Raw genomic sequence first — 17,494 nt, 5'->3', positions numbered from 1 at the left:
GGCCTGTCTTTTGGTCATTCTCTCACTTTCGAGAAGTTAACCAACTCAGGATATGCTTGAGATCCAGATCTTTACCCAATCTCCAAGAGAGAACTGCCCAGTTGTCTCCATAGCCAAGTGTACTGAGAGATCATCTGGCAAGAGAGTGATTGAGAAGATGCATTTAAAACAGGACAAAATAAGGGGGACTAATATCACAACTACTCTGACAACAACAAGAACAATTACTGTTGCCTGTAAGATACTTCAACACCAATAACTCCAATTGCCCACCCCAGGACAAGAGAACAAATCCCATAGGCCTTGAGGATCAACCTTAGAAAGTCAAGTAGCTTTTTTTCCTACAAAGGATGCTTAGTCTTTTTATTTTACCTGCTTTATTGGCCCAAGTGCAGCAAGCAGTATTAGTGATAATACAAATGGCCCCATGTCTAGACAAACAGGAAATCTAGAGTCATGCTATTGTCTCTCTCTACTTGTGTCAAAGAGTTGTGACTGATCTGTATCCATCAAGGGCAGAGGTGGTGTTATTAATAACTTTTGCCAGAATTGGTGATATGTTTCTTACAGTCTTTTTTATTTGTACAATTCCCATCATTGGAAACATTGCTCTGATTGTTCACAGAAGCAATGAGTCTCCAGTAAATTAAGGGTAAGCCTTTGTTGCCCACTAGTCTTGTTTAAAAGTCAAAATCATTCTTTTTCCTTTTACTTTGAAAGTGACCAAATATTTTTCATCTCTGGGAATTATAGGATCTTTGTCATCAGTGTTCTGTATTTAATAAGTATGTGCTGTGTTCTGGGCCCTCAGTGAGCCCTTCAAATCTGAAAATTATGTCATTCCACTTGGAGAAATTTCTTGAATTATTTCCTGGTGATTTCCTTCTGTTTCCTCCTTCTCTTTCTTGAGCTTTTTTTTTTTTTTTTTTTTTTTTTGATATTGGATTGCTGGGATTAGACTTCTAATTTCCTTATATTTTCTCCTCTGTTTTCCAGCTGTTTGTTTTTTGTCCTGCTTTCTAGGAAATTTGCTTCACTTTATATTCCATGGAGTGACTTAACATAAATGTATCATTTTACAGTTATAAGGATCAGAAGTCTAATGTGAGTCTTACCAAACTAAAGTCAAGATATCTGGAGGGCTACGTTCCTTTCTGGGGGATCTTGGGAGGAATTTTTCTTTGCCTATTCAGGTTGTTGGCAAAATTCAGTTTCATGTGATTGTAGAATTGCATTTTGTAGTTGGTCTGTGAATGTAGGTCTGCATTTTCTTGATGGCTCTCAGTTAAGGGCTTTTCTAGCTTCTAGATGCTACCCACATTTCTTGGTTCATGACTCCTTTCCTCCATCTTCAAAGCCCGCAACAGTGAATGGAATCCTTCTCATACTTCTAATCTCTCCTGCCTCTTCTTCTATCATGGCATCTCTCAGTCTCCTGTTGGAAAAGTTTCCAGCTTTTAAGAGCTCATGTAACTAGATTGGGCCCACCTAACAATACAGGATAATCTCCCCATCTTAAAACCTCTAACCTTAGTCACATCTGTTAAGTCCCTTTTGTTTATGTTTAGGATTTAGACATCTTTGGGAACCCTTATTCTGCCTACCACAGGAGTTATAATGTCCACTATTATATATTTAATTTCTAAGAACTCTTTGTTCTTGGAACATTCCTTTGTATAGCTAATTTTTGTTTCATGTTTGGGATGTCTTTACTTCTCTCTCTGAATGTAATAATGATAGTTTTAAAAAATGTCTCCTCCCTGTATAGTTTGTTTTTTGTAAGTTGCCTCTTTGTTATGTTTATTTTGGTCCTTGTCTTCCATTAGGAAACTATCTGTTGGTTTGTGGCTGCCTACAATGGGCAATAAACAGCTGATTGTTTTTTCTGGGTTCCTGGACAAGACTTGTAGGGCCTGGGTTTGAGGGTAAGGTGATCTGGCTTACTCAATATCAATATTTTGGGGGTTTTTTGTTTTGCTTTTTTCTTGGGGTGGTGAAATTCTTGAGAGATGGATCTTTCAATCCCCTGCTTTCCAGGTATTTGGGTATTCCTACGTTTATAGGCCTGGCTGTCGACATTCAGGGAACCAAGGAAGGGGAATGTGGGAAATCTTAGCATTCATGATGTGAACAGCTAATGAATTTCTCTGCTTACAATAGTAAATCACCTTCATGTGCATTTACTGTTCTGTACCAAGGGATTGTCCAGTTTTCTTTCCCAAAGAAATCACCTCAGGGGCGCCTGGGTGGCTCAGTCGGTTGAGTGACCGACTTCGGCTCAGGTCATGATCTCACAGTTTGTGGGTTCGAGCCCCGCGTCAGGCTCTGTGCAGACAGCTGAGAGCCTGGAGACTGCTTCTGATTCTGTGTCTCCCTCTCTCTCTGCCCCCCACCCCTCCACTCATGCTCTGTCTCAGAAATAAATATACATTAAAAAAAATTAAAAAAAAAAAAGACATCACCTCAGACTTCTGTGCAGATCTGGGGAAGGAATTGAAACAAATTCCTTCTTAGGTAGACTTTCAACCAATCTTCCCGTTTGGAACCTCGCTTTCTGTATCCACAGATACCTGGTGCCCAGTCCTGAGGGTTTGGAAATTCTGTAGTAGAATTAGGTTCTTCTTGGCTTTCCCCACTACTAGCTTAGCAACCAGCTTCCTCAGATGTGCGAGGTCAATTATCATTAGGTAGCCTCTCGAATTCTCTTTGTCCTTGTGGACTTATCCTTTTATTGTAATTTTAGTAGCACTGGGAGGGGGTAAGAATAGATGAATGTTCATTCAGACCATTGACTTATGTATATTAAAAGGGTGAACTTTACGGTAGGAGAATTATATCTCAAAAAAAAATAAATTTCTAAAATGAATGAATGTGTGCAATGTGCCATATTTATCCCAACACGAGCCTCCTAATTTTGGAGATGAGAATAGTGAGCCTGGTGATGGTTTTAAGTGATTACTTTTAAGTGAGAGTTCAGCTAAATCTGCTTAGGTGTTCTGAGTTGTGTGTGGCCTTGCACAGTTGTGTTTTGGTGACAGTGACACAGACTTCGATTCTTCAGCCCTGACCTTGGGCACTTGCCATTCTAGCCTCTACCATTTCTAGGAGAGGAACACTGGTGCCCTGGAAAACTAACCATCCTTACAGGGATGGAATGGCCTGCAAGTCATTGAGTCAAATGCCAGTTAAAAACATGTATAAATGTTGTTAATCACTTTGTTATTGACTCTACATATAATTAATGCAATTTATACCATACAGTCGTCTAAAGAATAGATGAAAATATTTGCAAATACTGACGGTGGAGAGTCCAGGAGGAAAACGATAGTGGCTCCCATCCCCACCCAGCTCTTATGATGTAATTTGATAAACACACAGAATTCAAAATGGCTTGAAAAAAATACAAGGAAGATTAAGTGGTCTATGACTTTTCTTAAGATAGCCCAAATCAATAATGTGAGATCACTTCCTGTTAACATTCAGGGATTTACATGTCTGTCTTCCATTAGTGTGAAGTACTCTTTCCTGCCAGTACCCATTTTTACACATTTGAAGACTTATTTCATACTCGCAGTCAGTCTTTTACATAGCTGGGAGAATACAAGTTGGTCATAATATTTTCTTAAGCGATTAAATATTAAATACCAGACATTACATCAATATTTCTCCAAAACTTGTTTTTGATTTCTTGGGCTTCCTAACCCTCACCTTATGTATCTAGTTTGCCTGCACAGTTTAAGCAGTAAGCGTCTTGTCTTTCTGCTGGAATATGATCACTTTTTCAAAGTTGTGGTATCATATGCCTTCAGTTATTTGACCAATCAGGGAGCCAGAACTGCCCTTAGAAACATTTTGGCTTGAGAGAGTTAGCAAATAAAAGGAGACCCCATTAAGGATTTCAGCTAAATAACAAACTATATATATATGTATATATATATATATATATATATATATATATATATATACATATATACACACATATATATATGTGTGTATATATATGTATATATATATGTATATATATACACATATATATATGTGTGTATATATATGTATATATATACACACACACACACACAAACACACGCACATATATATATTTAGTACAAGCATGTTGTAAGTATTGCAGGGGATATACTTATACTAGAAATGATCTGTTGTTTACCTGAAATTCAAATTGAACTGGGTGTCCCATATCTTATCTGGCAACCCTAGACACTAGCTACTGAGGAGTCTCCTTACTGGGCCCTTTTAGAGATTGCTCACCTGTGCCTCACCTGAGGGTGAGGAGTCCTTGGAGCCAAATGGACATACCCATCCATTCCTGTCTCCCCTTTATATAGACCATACACTGGCTACCTGCAGCTGCAACATCTCCCACCTGAACCTATGTGTTCAGGGTCTTTGACCTTTTCCCCAAGAGGGTCCTTTTGAGTGCAGCCCTGGTCCAGAAGTATGACCATGGGGTGGCTGATGGGAAAGGGTAGATAGAGAAGGGATATATAGCCAGGATACTCCTACAGAGAAGCTTGGATCTAGGACAGAGCCCTAGGTGAAAAGACTGAGTCAGAAGACAACGCCAGGGCCTCCATTTGTACCCTTGCCCCAGGCCCCACAAATGTGAAGAGTGGGCCTGCAGAGAGCATCAGACCATACACGTATTTTGTGTGCTTTCTGCTATCTGATGGGGGAATGGGTACAATGAGGGCAGAGTGTAGAAGTTTCTACTTATAATATAGAGCTTCTATTTCTAACCTTTCCAATATTTTTATTTGCTTCAATTCATTTGCTTTTGGGGAAACTATAAATTTCACCAATGGATAGGTATTTGAAAAAAACTTAAATTGTTTTTAATGTTTATTTTTTGTTAATGTTTATCTTGTTTGTTTTTAATGTTATTTTTGAGAGAGAGAAAGAGTGAGAGAGAGCAAGCACGGGGGAGGGGCAGAGAGAGAGGGAGACACAGAATCTGGAAACAGGCTCCAGGCTCTGAGCTGTGAGCACAGAGCACAACGCAGGGCTCGAGTTTACAGACCACGAGATGATGACCTGAGCCCAAGTTGTACACTTAACCGACTGAGCCACCCAGGCGCCCCTTGAAATGAAACTTAAAAAAAAAAAATCCATGTCACCATTAACAACAACAACACAACAAAGGAAATCTAGTGTCTCTCTCCTGTACTGAGTGAGCCTTTTAAGGGATGATTCAGCTAAATGCACCCAGGTGCTCTGTTTACATGCTAGCTACTCTCCAGAGATTCCTCAGAGTGCTAAAACATAAGTTCTGTTTATATCAGAAGTGACAGTGTGAGTTGTAAGTGCAGATTCTGTTTGTCAGGAAAAAAAAATTAAGTAGAAAGAAAACACAAGAGAAAAGCAGGCTTCTGTGGAAATACCACGTATGAGGTGGTTTATGGTATGAACAGTGCTCATTTCACCTCATAGAGAAAAGGAAGTTAATATTTGCCTAAGGTTGAGGATTACATGAACCTAACTGCATTGGTACAGGGCAGACAGGCGGTTTTTAAATGGCATGTTGTATCACTTAGGGTTTCTTTTGGCTCCATGGAGTGGGAACCCAACTATAGTGGCTTAAAAAAGTCAGGTGTTTATTTTATTCCTGTAGGAAGCTCCACAATGCCACTGAAGACCCAGGTTCTTTCTGTCTTTCTATTCTGCCATCCTTGGCTTGTGGCTTTCTTCCTCATGCTTGCAAGATGGCTGCTGCCCTTCTCACAGGAAGAGGGAGAGTAAAGAGCAAAATAATGTTGCCAAGTCTGTCCTCTTTTAAAATGATTTCTTGGGGAGCCTGGGTGGTTCAGTGGGTTGAGCCTCCAACTCCCAATTTCTGCTCGGGTCACTTATGGGCACATCTGCCCATAAGCTGGGATCGACCCCCACCTAGGGCTCCGTGCTGAGAGTGGAGTCTGCTTGGGATTCTCTCTCTCTCTCTGCCCCTCCCCTGCTTGCAGTCTCTCTCTCTAAAATAATAATTAAAAAAAATTCTCGAAGATTCCAGTTAGCAAGCTTTGCTCATATCTCATTGGTCGTTAATGTGTCAGAGAGCCCTGCCCAGCCGCAAGGGAGCCTGAAGTGGCCAGTGTTTCAGCTGGACACACGCTATCCCAAACAATATTTGGGTTCTTTTAGGAAGGAAAATAGGAAAACTGGATATTGGGTTGGCTATTACCCGTCTCTGCCACAGACGTGAACAAGCATATAAATTCTTCAAAAAAAAAAAAAAAGAAGGCATTTATTTTTCTTCCAACATATAGTTAAAGTCATCACCATATGGCAAGTTAAATAGATAAAAATTGAGTAAATAGTATTTTCAACCAACACTATTTTCAAGTGCTATTTATTTGTCCACAAGTTAGGCTATAGGTTGAGAGATTATCTCTCCAAATGTTTATCTCTCTACAATAGATGTAAATAGCAGGTAGTCAACAATTCTTTACCACATTAAAGAACTTTTTTCCAATGCCAAAATTTACCTTGCCGTTAAATTTTAAAAATCATGTACAAATTATTTTAGGTTTATTTATTTATTTAGAGAGAGAGAGAGTGAGTACACTCAAGGAAGAGGCAGAGAGAGAGAGAGAGAGAGAGAGAGAGGGAGAGAGAGAATCCCAAGCAGGCTCTATGCTGCCATCAGCACAGAGGCAGACTTGGGGCTAGATCTCACCAATCATGAGATCATGACCTGAGCCGAAATCAAGAGTCAGATGTTTAATGGACTGAGCCACTCAGGAGCCCAAAAGTCATTAAAAAAAAAAAAAAATAGCCTAGCATTGTACCTCTTTGTTACAAACACTAGATTGTTAGTATATATAGTATACCTTGTTTTAAATGTTAAACCTGAGAGCTAAACTTAACATGTTTACTAAATGCATGGTATAATTAAAAGAATGAAAAGATGACCAAAATGATCTTTGACCTTCTCTAGCGTATAAACCACCAGGTTCTACCTTAGTGGGGCTGTGAAACACACAAAGCTATGGCTGTAGCAGGCTGGCTTGAGGGACGAATGCCGGGGTGAGTGCTACCAGAGAGAAGGCCAAGTGCAGCAGGAGGAGGAGACAGCAAAGAGAAGTCTCACCTGGTCGGGGTACACAGAATGAACTTCATGGAGAAGATGCTGGGGATGCAGGAGCTACGCTTCACGTACAGCGCGATGGCGCGGAGATAGAGAACGTGGAGCTGCTTCGAGTACCTACGGGTAATTTTTAAGCATATTAACAAAAGCCTAGTGCAGGTGAAGTACTATATAACGCCGAGAGAGGACGGGCAAGCTAGAGTCTCCGGGTATAAAACACAAGGGGAAAGCTGCCTCTCTCACAGACCTAGATGGTCTGTGAAAATGAGGTACCACCTTACAAGGATATATTCAAAATGACTTCATGGAAAATGAGTAAATGCAAAAACACTTCGAAAATAGAGTGCTGATCGGTGCTCGGGTGGCTCAATGGGTTGAGCGACTGACTCTTGGTTTGGCTCAGGTCATGATCTACAGTTTGTGAGTTCGAGCCCGCATTGGGCTCTGTGCTGACACTGCAGAGCCTGCTTGGGGTTCTCTCTTCCTCTTTCCCACTCAGGCCCTTTGTCTCTCTCTAAATAAATAAACTTAAAAAAAAAGTGCTGATAAATAAAAGTATTATTTTCAAACGCTTTAAACTGTGTTGATCAGTGAATATGAAACCTCAAAATACATTTTCAAAAGATCCCCTTTGATGATTCTGCCCTTTGGTTAATTTAATTCATTTCAGAACGTTGGCTTTAATTCTGCACTCAAAACAGTCCTTATTACGTGAAAACCTTCCTACTCTGTCACCGAAAAACACTCACTGTCTGTGAAGAGACAGGACTACACAATGTTTCGAGAGATTCTTTGTAATTCCCCCCCCCCCCTTGCCTGTTTTGGACCTAGTTATTGAAAATGTCACAGGATATTGTTTTGACAAGAGGAGCCTATGAAGACTCAGAGGGAAAAGGAGCCATTGGCATTTCTGATAACCTTCCAGTGTCTCCACTCAGTAGTACACAGGAGCAGGTGCTCGGGAAGGCAGAGAAAGGGCATCTCCAATGCCTGGGGAAACTTTTGATATTATAAATAACTTGAGGGTGGGACGCCAATGCCAGCCGGGTTCGCGAGCGGTCTCCACGCAGCCTCCATGGTTGATTCCGCCTCCGCGCCACCCCGCTCTTCCCCCTGGCAGCCGGGTTCCTACCCGAGCGAACCGGCCGGCCCAGCCCTCCTCGCCCCGGCGCCGCCCGCCGCGCCGACGTGGCCGAGCGCACAGGTCGGCCGGGTCAGGTGGTTGGGTGACGCCCCGGGAAAGCGCTCCCCGCCGAGGGCGGGCGGCGCCGCCGCGCCGACGCCTCCGGGGGAGGGGACTTCGCGGGAGTCGCGGCGGAGGCGAGGAGGAGCGCGGCGCGGTGCGGCGCGGCGGGCGGGCGTGCGATCCGAGCGGGACGGGCTGCAGTCGGCGGAGGCGCAGAGGACTCAAGGCGGTGGGCGGGAGACATGGACCGCGGCGAGCAAGGTGAGGGCGCGGGCACCGCCGGCGCGGCGTCTCCCAGGCAGGCGCGGGGTCGGGCGCGGCGCTGGGCTGCGCGCGGCCCGGCGCCGGAGCAGGTGCACAGTGTCCCCGGCCGGCGCCGGAGCGGGAGCCGAGCCTTCCTCAAGTTGCATCTCCCTGATCGGGGTCTGACATCCTGGTCTGGCCGAGCCGCAGGGAGCGGCTCCGGCGGGCGGAGCGGGCTGTTGGGGTCGCGCGCGCACGGGCGCGCGCGGCTGTGTGTGTGTGTGTGTGTGTGTGTGTGTGAGAGAGAGAGAGAGAGAGAGAGAGAGAGCGAGGGAGAGAGACAGAGAGACAGAGAAAGAGACAGAGACAGAGAGACAGAGAAGGAGGTGGGGAGAGAGGGAAAGAAGGTTCTGGGTGGAGGCGAAGGGGCTGGCACCAGGCTCACGGAGCCAGGGCTGCCGACGGTGATGCGCTTTGGGTAGAAGGCAGCGCGAAGGGAGTACTGTACAGCTAGATCTTGTTTGTAACTGGTGGAAACTGAGGATCCAACGACAGTGGGTGGTTTCGCTGCTCAGGATGGGAACATGACTCCTCCCCCCATCCCGACTCCCCCAGCGTTGAGACTTTCTGCCGTCTTGTAGTTTACGTGGTTAGGATTTTTGGTGGCGTTTGATCCTATGGCGATGGTTTTGGACGTAGATACGTAACATGCGAGGTGTCCCCAAATTGTGGTGTGTTGTTTATGGGGTTATTGGCGCGGCGCGGGGGGAAGGGAGCGTTCCGTAGTAAAGGTCTTCTTTCACTCATCAAGATAAGACCCTGTAGTCTTGTTACTATCGCTTTGGATGCACTTGTTTCTGAAAACTATCTCAAGTGAAATTGTCTCCAGTGGAATCATTGTTTAAGCGAGATGTAAATAGGAAGGCATGGTTTTAAGATTTAAATACTAAATGTTTATATATCGCTTCATCTCTGTTGATAATAACCCAGTAACTGTAATACAGATGCGTAGCTCACTTTTTAAAAGATACATAAGTGCTAACCCCAAAAAGGTAACAATGTTAACGTAAATTTTAGGAAGTAGGGATAGGAATTACTCACATTTTGAGTTCAGACACAATAGTTTTCGTTTTTTTCTTTTTTGTTTATTACTGTTTGTATTTATCTTTATGCATACTTTTTATGTAAATAAAACCGTATTCCATATATACTGTTTTGTATTTTACTTTTGGTAAGTTGTAGGACTCTTTGGAACCTTCCAACCTTTCCTTTCTCCACACTCGTCAAATTGATCTCACACTTAGCATATGAGTGCTTATACTATAAAGTTATGTGCAATATGTAATAGATATATATGTATAATGTACAATATGTAATATATATTAAATACATATATATCTGTATGCACACATGTCTGGATTTTAAGCTTATTGAGGTTAGAAGCATGTACTTCATTCATCTTTATCCATGGTTGGGTAACCTTGGTGTTTGAACATGATAGGTATTTAAATGTTTGAGTCAGAAAGCTGGTCTCAGGTCTTAAATGTATTGTTAGGAGAAGGCCAGGAGCCACCATGTAAGTCAGCATTATTCTGTCTTTTAAAGAGGACGTTGGGGGTGTCAAACATGTCAACATGCATATTTGTGTATGCCTTACATTGTCGTATTTAACATAATGGTGTTTTTAGAATAGCTGTGTTTGGTACTCGTCAAACTAGATTAAGTAGCTGTATTTGACTTAGGTGAATGGAGTGACTAATTTTACTAGATTTGGTATTTTAGTTTGGCTGGTGAGAATCACAGTCATTAGTACCTCTGTCCTGATGCACTTAGTGTGGTTTTTGTTGGACCAGTTTTGTGTGTGTATGTCTAAGACCTATTTTGTAAATTCTTTGGCTTATAAGAGGAGTTTCTCTGTTTCTAACTTTAAGGTGTTTTCTTCGGTGGGTCATGTTAGTTCTTGTTTTTAATTGTTATTCCTCGAGGGCAAAGGAAATCCATCCTCTTAAAGTGAGGAGTCTGGAGGCTCAGCTTAGTATGAAAGATGAGTCACTTGCCTCGGGAAGGTCAGGTGGCTCACTCAGTTTTGTTGTGTTGCAGCCACGCGGCCTGTCCTTACATTTCCATCTTCCTGTCTCTTTTGTATTTTCATCTTTATGTTCCCGTGGCACAACGTAGATGCTCAGAAATGTTTGGTGACTGCCTAGGATGGAAAGGAAAAGTGACCAAGAGTGCCTTCCAGCTGTTGGAGCCTCTGACGTCCTCTCTTGCTACCCACTTACTCCTAACTCCTGGTATTTCCCTCAGTATTTTAAAGGAGCAGACCTCTGCGGTTAGGCGGAGAAAGTTGGTGGTGAGTCTGTGTTGGACTTGGAGGGTTGGATGTACATGCAAGGTTTTGAACGAGCGGAGTGGATCGCTCCATCTTCACTGAATCTGTAGGGAGACTTCTGAGGAGGCGACTTAAAGAGGAGGAGCCTGGGTTTGTAAACCTGCATGTTCACTACGGAACAATGGTGGCTGACATACAGTTTATGAAACCCTGTGATTGTCTCTTGAATTGTGAGTTTTCATAGAGTATTTAAAACCAAATAAGAACATTTTAGAATTTGTTTAACTTTTTAGTATGCCTGGAGTTTGTCACGTTTGTCTGTCCGACTCTAGATGGAAAATTAAATGCCCTATGTCTTGTCTTCACTGCATTTCTCTATTGAAAATGTCTCCTTAGACCTTCCTTATAGGAAGTTGTCAAAATCTATCCTTTGCTGCTTTTTATATTTAGCAGAGCTTTAAAGTTTTAGAACAGTTTTTCTTGTGTTTTATATGATGTATTCTAATACTCCTCCGTACCCGGCTCAGATTCTAATATTTTCCCCATCTTCTCCTGTGCCCGGATTTTGAACACAATATTCTGCTTATATTGAGAGCCCAGTCCACATTAATCAATTTGAAACATACCTTAAACTGCATAGTGCCTCTAAGAGTTTCTTTACACATTAAGCCCAGCATAGCACATTTAATGTGTGTGGTAGTTCCCACTTTGAAAGTGCGGCATGGCATGCTAACTAGAGCATGCATTGTATAAAAAAACCTCCTGACTACTTTTTATAGTGCTGAATAAATATTTATACTTGAGTACTCCCTTATGGTAGTAATAACCTGTAGTTTAGCGCTATTCTGTTGAAGCGGCAGGGACCTAGCCAGTAGTGCATTTTATCTGTGTTTGAATTCACACACACACAAGCCCACCCAAAACTTTTGTTTCGGGGAGTGAGGGAAGGTTGTTGGGGCCAAAAACCTGGGAGAGGAGAACGCTACAAGAAAAGTGACCCAATGATATGTCACTGTAATTTCAGCATTATAATTATGCCTTAGAAATAATAGAACAGTGAAATGTCATTTATTTTATTTTGTTTTTATTTAAAAAAGTTTTTTTTTAAACATTTATTTATTTATTATTGAGAGACAGAGAGAGACAGAGCGTGAGCAGGAGAGGGGCAGAGAGAGAGGAAGACAGAATCCGAAGCAGGCTCCAGGCTCTGAGCTGTCAGCACAGAGCCCAACCTGGGGCCCGAACTCATGAACTGGGAGATCATGACCTGAGCCGAAGTCGGACGCTTAACCGACTGAGCCACCCAGGTGCCCCAGAATGTCACTGATTTTAAAGTAAAACAAATGTAGATGAGTGGGTAACACTATCAAGGGTCTGGTCACAAATCTCAGGGTTTGACCCCCCCCAGTTCTGTGTTTCTTTGGTCCAGTCTTGCTTTCCATATGGTGCTAATGTCATCAGCTGATTTGTTAGCTCCAATTCACTTCCTGCATTTATTTTTATGCAGCAGACTGCCGGGTCTCTAGGGCAAAAGCTGAGTGGTAGGAGGGGTTGTGATCTTTTAGCAAGATCTCAAAACAGAATAGTCTATGCACACAATAAACACAAATATACTCATAGTTCGAAACCAGAAAGAACAGCAAAATCCCCTGAATTTATGTGTTACTGATCCTTTTGTTGTAGGCTAAGATTATTTTATTTTCCTTTGGGGCTCATTATTTCTGCTTTAATTGTCGACTGTTGTAAAATCCCTCTTCTGAGACTCTCCTAAATTTTATTTGAACCAGGTGGGTACCAGGTATACAGAAACCATAATCGTAGCAATGTATGTTTATGAGAAAAATATCCAAGGGATCAAATGACTCAGTGTTTAGTGGAAGTTAAAAAAAAAAAACGTTTAAATTTGTGGTACCTGGGTGGCTTAGTCAATTAAGTGTCTGACTGTTGATTTTGGCTCAGGTCATGATTTCGTGGTTTGTGGGTTCAAGCCCCGTGTCAGGCTCCACACTGATAGTTTGGAGCCTACTTGGGATTCTCTCTCTCTCTCCCTCACTCTATGCCCGTCTGCCACGCATGCACCCTCTCTCTCTCAAAATAAATAAGCTTAAAAAATAATAATTTAAAAATACTGTTAGGTAGCTGTGAGTAGTTCATTTTTTTTTTAATGTTTATTTTTGAGAGAGAGAGAGAGAGAGAGAGCGAGCGAGTGAGCAGGAACAGGGGAGGGACAGAGGGAGAGGGAGACACAGAATCCAAAGCAGGCTCTAGGCTCTGAGCTGTCGGCACAGAGCCCGGTGAACCTTGAGATCATGGCCTGAGCTGAAGTTGGATGCTCAACCGACTGAGCCACCCAGGCGGTCCTGAACATTTCATTTTATAACTCCTTTTATAAAAACTCAATATATCTAAAAAATGTACTTCTCCAAAATTGTGACTAGTGTAACCAGGTAATTAAAGCATTTGATCAAAATTCAAATGACTAAAAGGTTGCAAAATGTAAATCTTCCTCCTGTTCCTGTCTCCCAGGCTACTTCCCTTGGGTAGCAATGCCACCATTTTACCAGTTTCTTCTCTGTCCATCCAGACAGATTCTATGCATGTAGGTATACATACACTTATATTTAAATATATGTGTGTGTGTGTGTGTGTGTGTGTGTGTATTATATAAATGGTAGCATACAAATTGTTTTAGCACCTGACTTCCTCCACTTAAATACAGTATATGTTCTAGAGATTATTCAACATAACGTTATATAGAGCTCCTTCATTTTTAATAGCTATTTGTAGATGTGCCATGTTCCGTAGCGGAATAGGTGGTATTTGGCTTGTTCCCTGTCGATGGCCATTTAGGTTTTCCCTGATACTTTGCTATTAAACAAATCTGCAGCAAATAAATTTGCATGCAAGTCATTTGATAAATGTGCCAGTTTGTCCGTAGGAAGAATTCTTAGAAGAATGTGACTGTTCAGTTCGGATGGTGCTGAATCCTGCTCGGTGGAAGGCCTGTGGGCATCCGCTTCCCTCCACCGTTCGGCGTGGGTGTTGTCGCACTTTCTCATCTTCGCTGATCTTACACGGAACAGAGGTTTCTTGGCATAGGTTTTATTATATATTTTTCTTTTTTTTTATTATGTATTTTTCTTAATACAAAGGTGGTTGTACTTCTTTTGGTAAGTTTAAGATTTAGATTTCCTTTTCTGTGAAATGTCAGATCCTATACGTTGCCAAATTTTCTGTTGTGTTGTCTTTTGTTTCTTCCATTTGCAGAATGCGGCCCTCTGTCCACAATATGAATTGCTAATGTATTTTTTTCCTAGTTTGTCTTTACTCTTTTTTAAAAAAAAATTTTTTTTAATGTTTATTTATTTTTGAGAGAGACAGAGACAGAATGTGAGTGGGTTAGGGGCAGAGAGAGAGGGAGACACAGAAGCAGAAGCAGGCTCCAGACTCTGAGCTGTCAGCACAGAGCCCGACGCGGGGCTCGAACTCACGAGCTGTGAGATCATGACCTGAGCCGAAGTCGGATGCTCAACCGACTGGGCCACCCAGGCACCCCTTGTCTTTACTCTTTTGACTTGACAGTGATTTTTTCCCAAGGAGAAATACTAATTGATGGCTGTTTTAATTTTTAGCTTATAGCTTTTGAATCATTCCTGGAAATGCCTTCCTCACTTTGAGTTTCTGTTTTTATGGTTTTATTTTTTTTACATTTTTTACAAGTTAATTTAGAGACAGAGAGAGAGAGAGAGAGACAGAGAATGAGTGGGAGAGGGGCAGAGAGAGGGGGAGAGAAAGAATCCCAAGTGGGCTCTACACTGTCAGTGTGGAGTCCGATGTAGGGCTCAAACCCACAAACTGCGAGATCATGACCCGAGCCAAAATCTGTCTGTCGCTTAACCGACTGAGCCACCCAGGTGGCGTATTTTTTTTTTTTTACATTTAAATCTTTCATCCACCTGAAGCTTATTTTGACAAAAAGTGTGAGATATGAATCTTAACCCCATCATACCCCCATTAGCTGCTCAGGTACCCTATACCAGTCGCTGAATAATGGATCTTTCCTTTACTGATTTGAAATAATACTGTTGTCATATACTAAATTCCTGTGTTCTTTCTTTTTTACATTTTTGTTCATTCCCAGCGACTAAACTAAGTTATTGTACCTTCATACTATGCAAAAATATCTGGAAGGACTGGTCTTTCCTGATTATTCTATTTTTCTTTTATCTTTTCTTTCTTTCTTTCTTTTCTTTCTTTTTTTTTTTTTTAAGTAGGCCCCCATGCCCAACATGGGGCTCGAACTCATGACCCTGATCAAGAGTCACATGCTCCACTGACTGAACCAGCAGGCACCCCTCTATTTTTCTTTTTATTGTTAGGTTTTTTTTCCTAGCTATTCTTGCCAGATTTCATTTCCAAATGAACATTGGAATCAATTTGTCCAGATGAAAATTCAACAGAAATCCTGTTGGTATAGCTTTTCTCCCTCCCCCTCTTGATTTCCCTGTTCCCATACCCCCCTTTTCTTTCCTCTATTAGAATTTCATCTTTTTCTTTATTGAATGTCCAGTATATGTTCATTATGGTCGAACTGTATACACCATACATAGTTTTATGTTCTGTTTTGAATACTACTAAATAATGAGAATGTTAACAGATCATTTAAACAAGTTTCTCCACACTATAACTTTTGATGACCACACCCCTTCACTAGTTGATGGTTATTTAGATGTTTCTTTGCTGGACTATGGATTACTTTCCATTTCAGCTGTTAGAATATTTTAAGAGAAATTGTTTTAAAATAGATTTCCTGAAACAACTCAAAGATGTGAATATGTTTAGACTTTGGATTCCTGTTGCCAAGTCACCTTCTGGAAAACATAATTGTCATTGTTTTTTTTTTTTTCATTTTTTTTTTAAATTGTGGTAAAGAACACAAAACATAAAATCTACTGTCTTAACCATATTTAAGTATATAGCACATTATTGTTAATGCTATGTAACTTGGTGTACAACAGATCTCTAGAACTTGTTCATATTGATGACTGAAACCCTGTACCCATTGAACAGCAATTCATCATTCTTTTTGTACATTTCCTATGCTGTCCCACCCAGAAATGGAACTGCTGATTCATATAGTAGTTCTAATTTTAATTCTTTGAGAACCTCCATACTGTTCTCCATATGGCTGAGTGGCTGAACCATTTTACGTTCCCACCAACAGTTATTTTAAAAAGAAGAGTGAAGGCTGGGGGTGGGGGGCTGTGCAAAAAATGGACGGGGCGGTTGAAAGGGTTATTTCTCCGCATCTTCAGCAACACTTGTTATTCTGTTTTTGTTTTGTTTTGTTTTGTTTTTTGATACTGGTATCCTAATGGGTATGAGGTGATAGCTCATTGTGATTTTGATTTGCACTTCCCTGATGATAGAGATGTGGAGCATTTTTTTAAATATATATTTATATGTTTGTTGGCCATCTGCATGTCTTATCTAGAGAAATGTCTGTTCAAATCCTTTGCCCATTTTTTGATCGGATTATTTGTTTTTGTTATTGTCAAGTTGTAGGAGTTCTTTATATATTGTGGATACTAAACCCTTATGAGATAAATGGTTTGCAAATATTTTCTCCCATTCCGTTGTCTTTTCACTTGTTTCCTTTGCTGCACAGATGTCATTGTCTTAAAAAAAAAAAAGAATAATGAACTTTATAGGGGAAAAATGCCACCCTTTTTCACTGGAAATTTCACCATTTACCAGAGAGGCTATAGATTGATTAGCCATTTTTATTCCCTTCTTGGGATTGTTACTCACTTTTCACTCTTGGGATCTTAGTAAGTCTTGCTCTTCTCATCATTCCCCCTCTCATGCTCATATTAAACCTTTGTGTTTTGTGACACATATTTAGTTTTCCTGTTCTTACTTTCCTTTTGGTTATGTTGGACCTTTATAATGTCATTTTTACTAACAAAATACAGTATTAAGAGCAAATATTTTCTAGGTGACATTTTTTGGAGTAATTTGCATGGCTCTGAGTAGCTTTCAGTTCTTCATTCTCTGTGTTTTTGTGTCTTCTCTCTTTAGACACTTTTGTAATCAGTCAGTGCTAAAAATAGTGGTTTTAGGCAGGACTGTTAATTTACATGCCTCGGCTTATAGGCATGGTGTATTTCATGTTACAGCTATGCAAACATAAATGTCAGTTTAAAAAATTTTATAAAATGTGACCTTGATAAAGTTTTGGATTGGGAGTTTACTGCTAAGATCAGACTTTACCCATTGTTTTCTGAGCTTTGTTGGAGGCATTGTGGTATGAAAAGGAACTTCTGGTGCAATCATTAAGGCTATAGGAATAAAGGTAGTAGTTTATCCAATCCACTAGGATCTGTCGTTGGCTAGAAATAAAATGTTACCAGAACAGAAGAATGTTTTTACATATGTGTTCCTCACCCTCAGTCAAGTGTGTATGTCGTAGATATGCCCTAAGTGTTTGTCCTGTTGTGCATAATTAATTGGAAAGATTTCTAGCATAGGTAGAGTCAGATGGGATTAGATAGAATGGCTAAAAATTAGGGGAAACAATTTGGCAGGGAAACAAGAATATATGCTCCACATATGCTTATAGTTTTATACATAATCA

The 17,494-nt window shown here is 41.1% G+C and overlaps 2 protein-coding genes across 3 annotated transcripts in view; one reads left to right on the top strand and one right to left on the bottom strand.

Moving 5' to 3' along the window:
* Window positions 1-375: 375 nt before the first annotated feature.
* LOC124507542 (uncharacterized) lies at window positions 376-8,526 on the bottom strand. Its single transcript, XM_047073865.1, has 4 exons — window positions 8,330-8,526; window positions 8,015-8,209; window positions 7,100-7,213; window positions 376-1,435 (listed from the first exon to the last, which is right to left on the bottom strand). Exons 1-4 carry the CDS (start codon window positions 8,524-8,526, stop codon window positions 1,330-1,332), a joined length of 612 nt encoding a protein of 203 aa, XP_046929821.1. The 3' UTR covers window positions 376-1,329.
* The window catches only part of TPD52 (tumor protein D52), a 112,282-nt gene continuing 103,114 nt past the window's right edge, over window positions 8,327-17,494 (top strand). The window contains exon 1 of one of the 2 annotated variants that reach the window (XM_047074067.1): window positions 8,327-8,543. In XM_047074067.1, coding sequence (XP_046930023.1) covers window positions 8,525-8,543 — 19 coding nt within the window. In that variant the 5' untranslated portion in view covers window positions 8,327-8,524. The remainder of the gene's footprint in view (window positions 8,544-17,494) is intronic. The other variant, XM_047074066.1, reaches the window with a different exon arrangement.

This window comes from Lynx rufus, unplaced genomic scaffold (assembly GCF_022079265.1).
Source record: "Lynx rufus isolate CCGP_SWC_20201006 ecotype Redwood Valley unplaced genomic scaffold, mLynRuf1.p SCAF_12, whole genome shotgun sequence".
NCBI classification, from domain to species: domain Eukaryota; kingdom Metazoa; phylum Chordata; class Mammalia; order Carnivora; family Felidae; genus Lynx; species Lynx rufus.
This window is presented reverse-complemented; position numbering and strand designations above follow the sequence as displayed.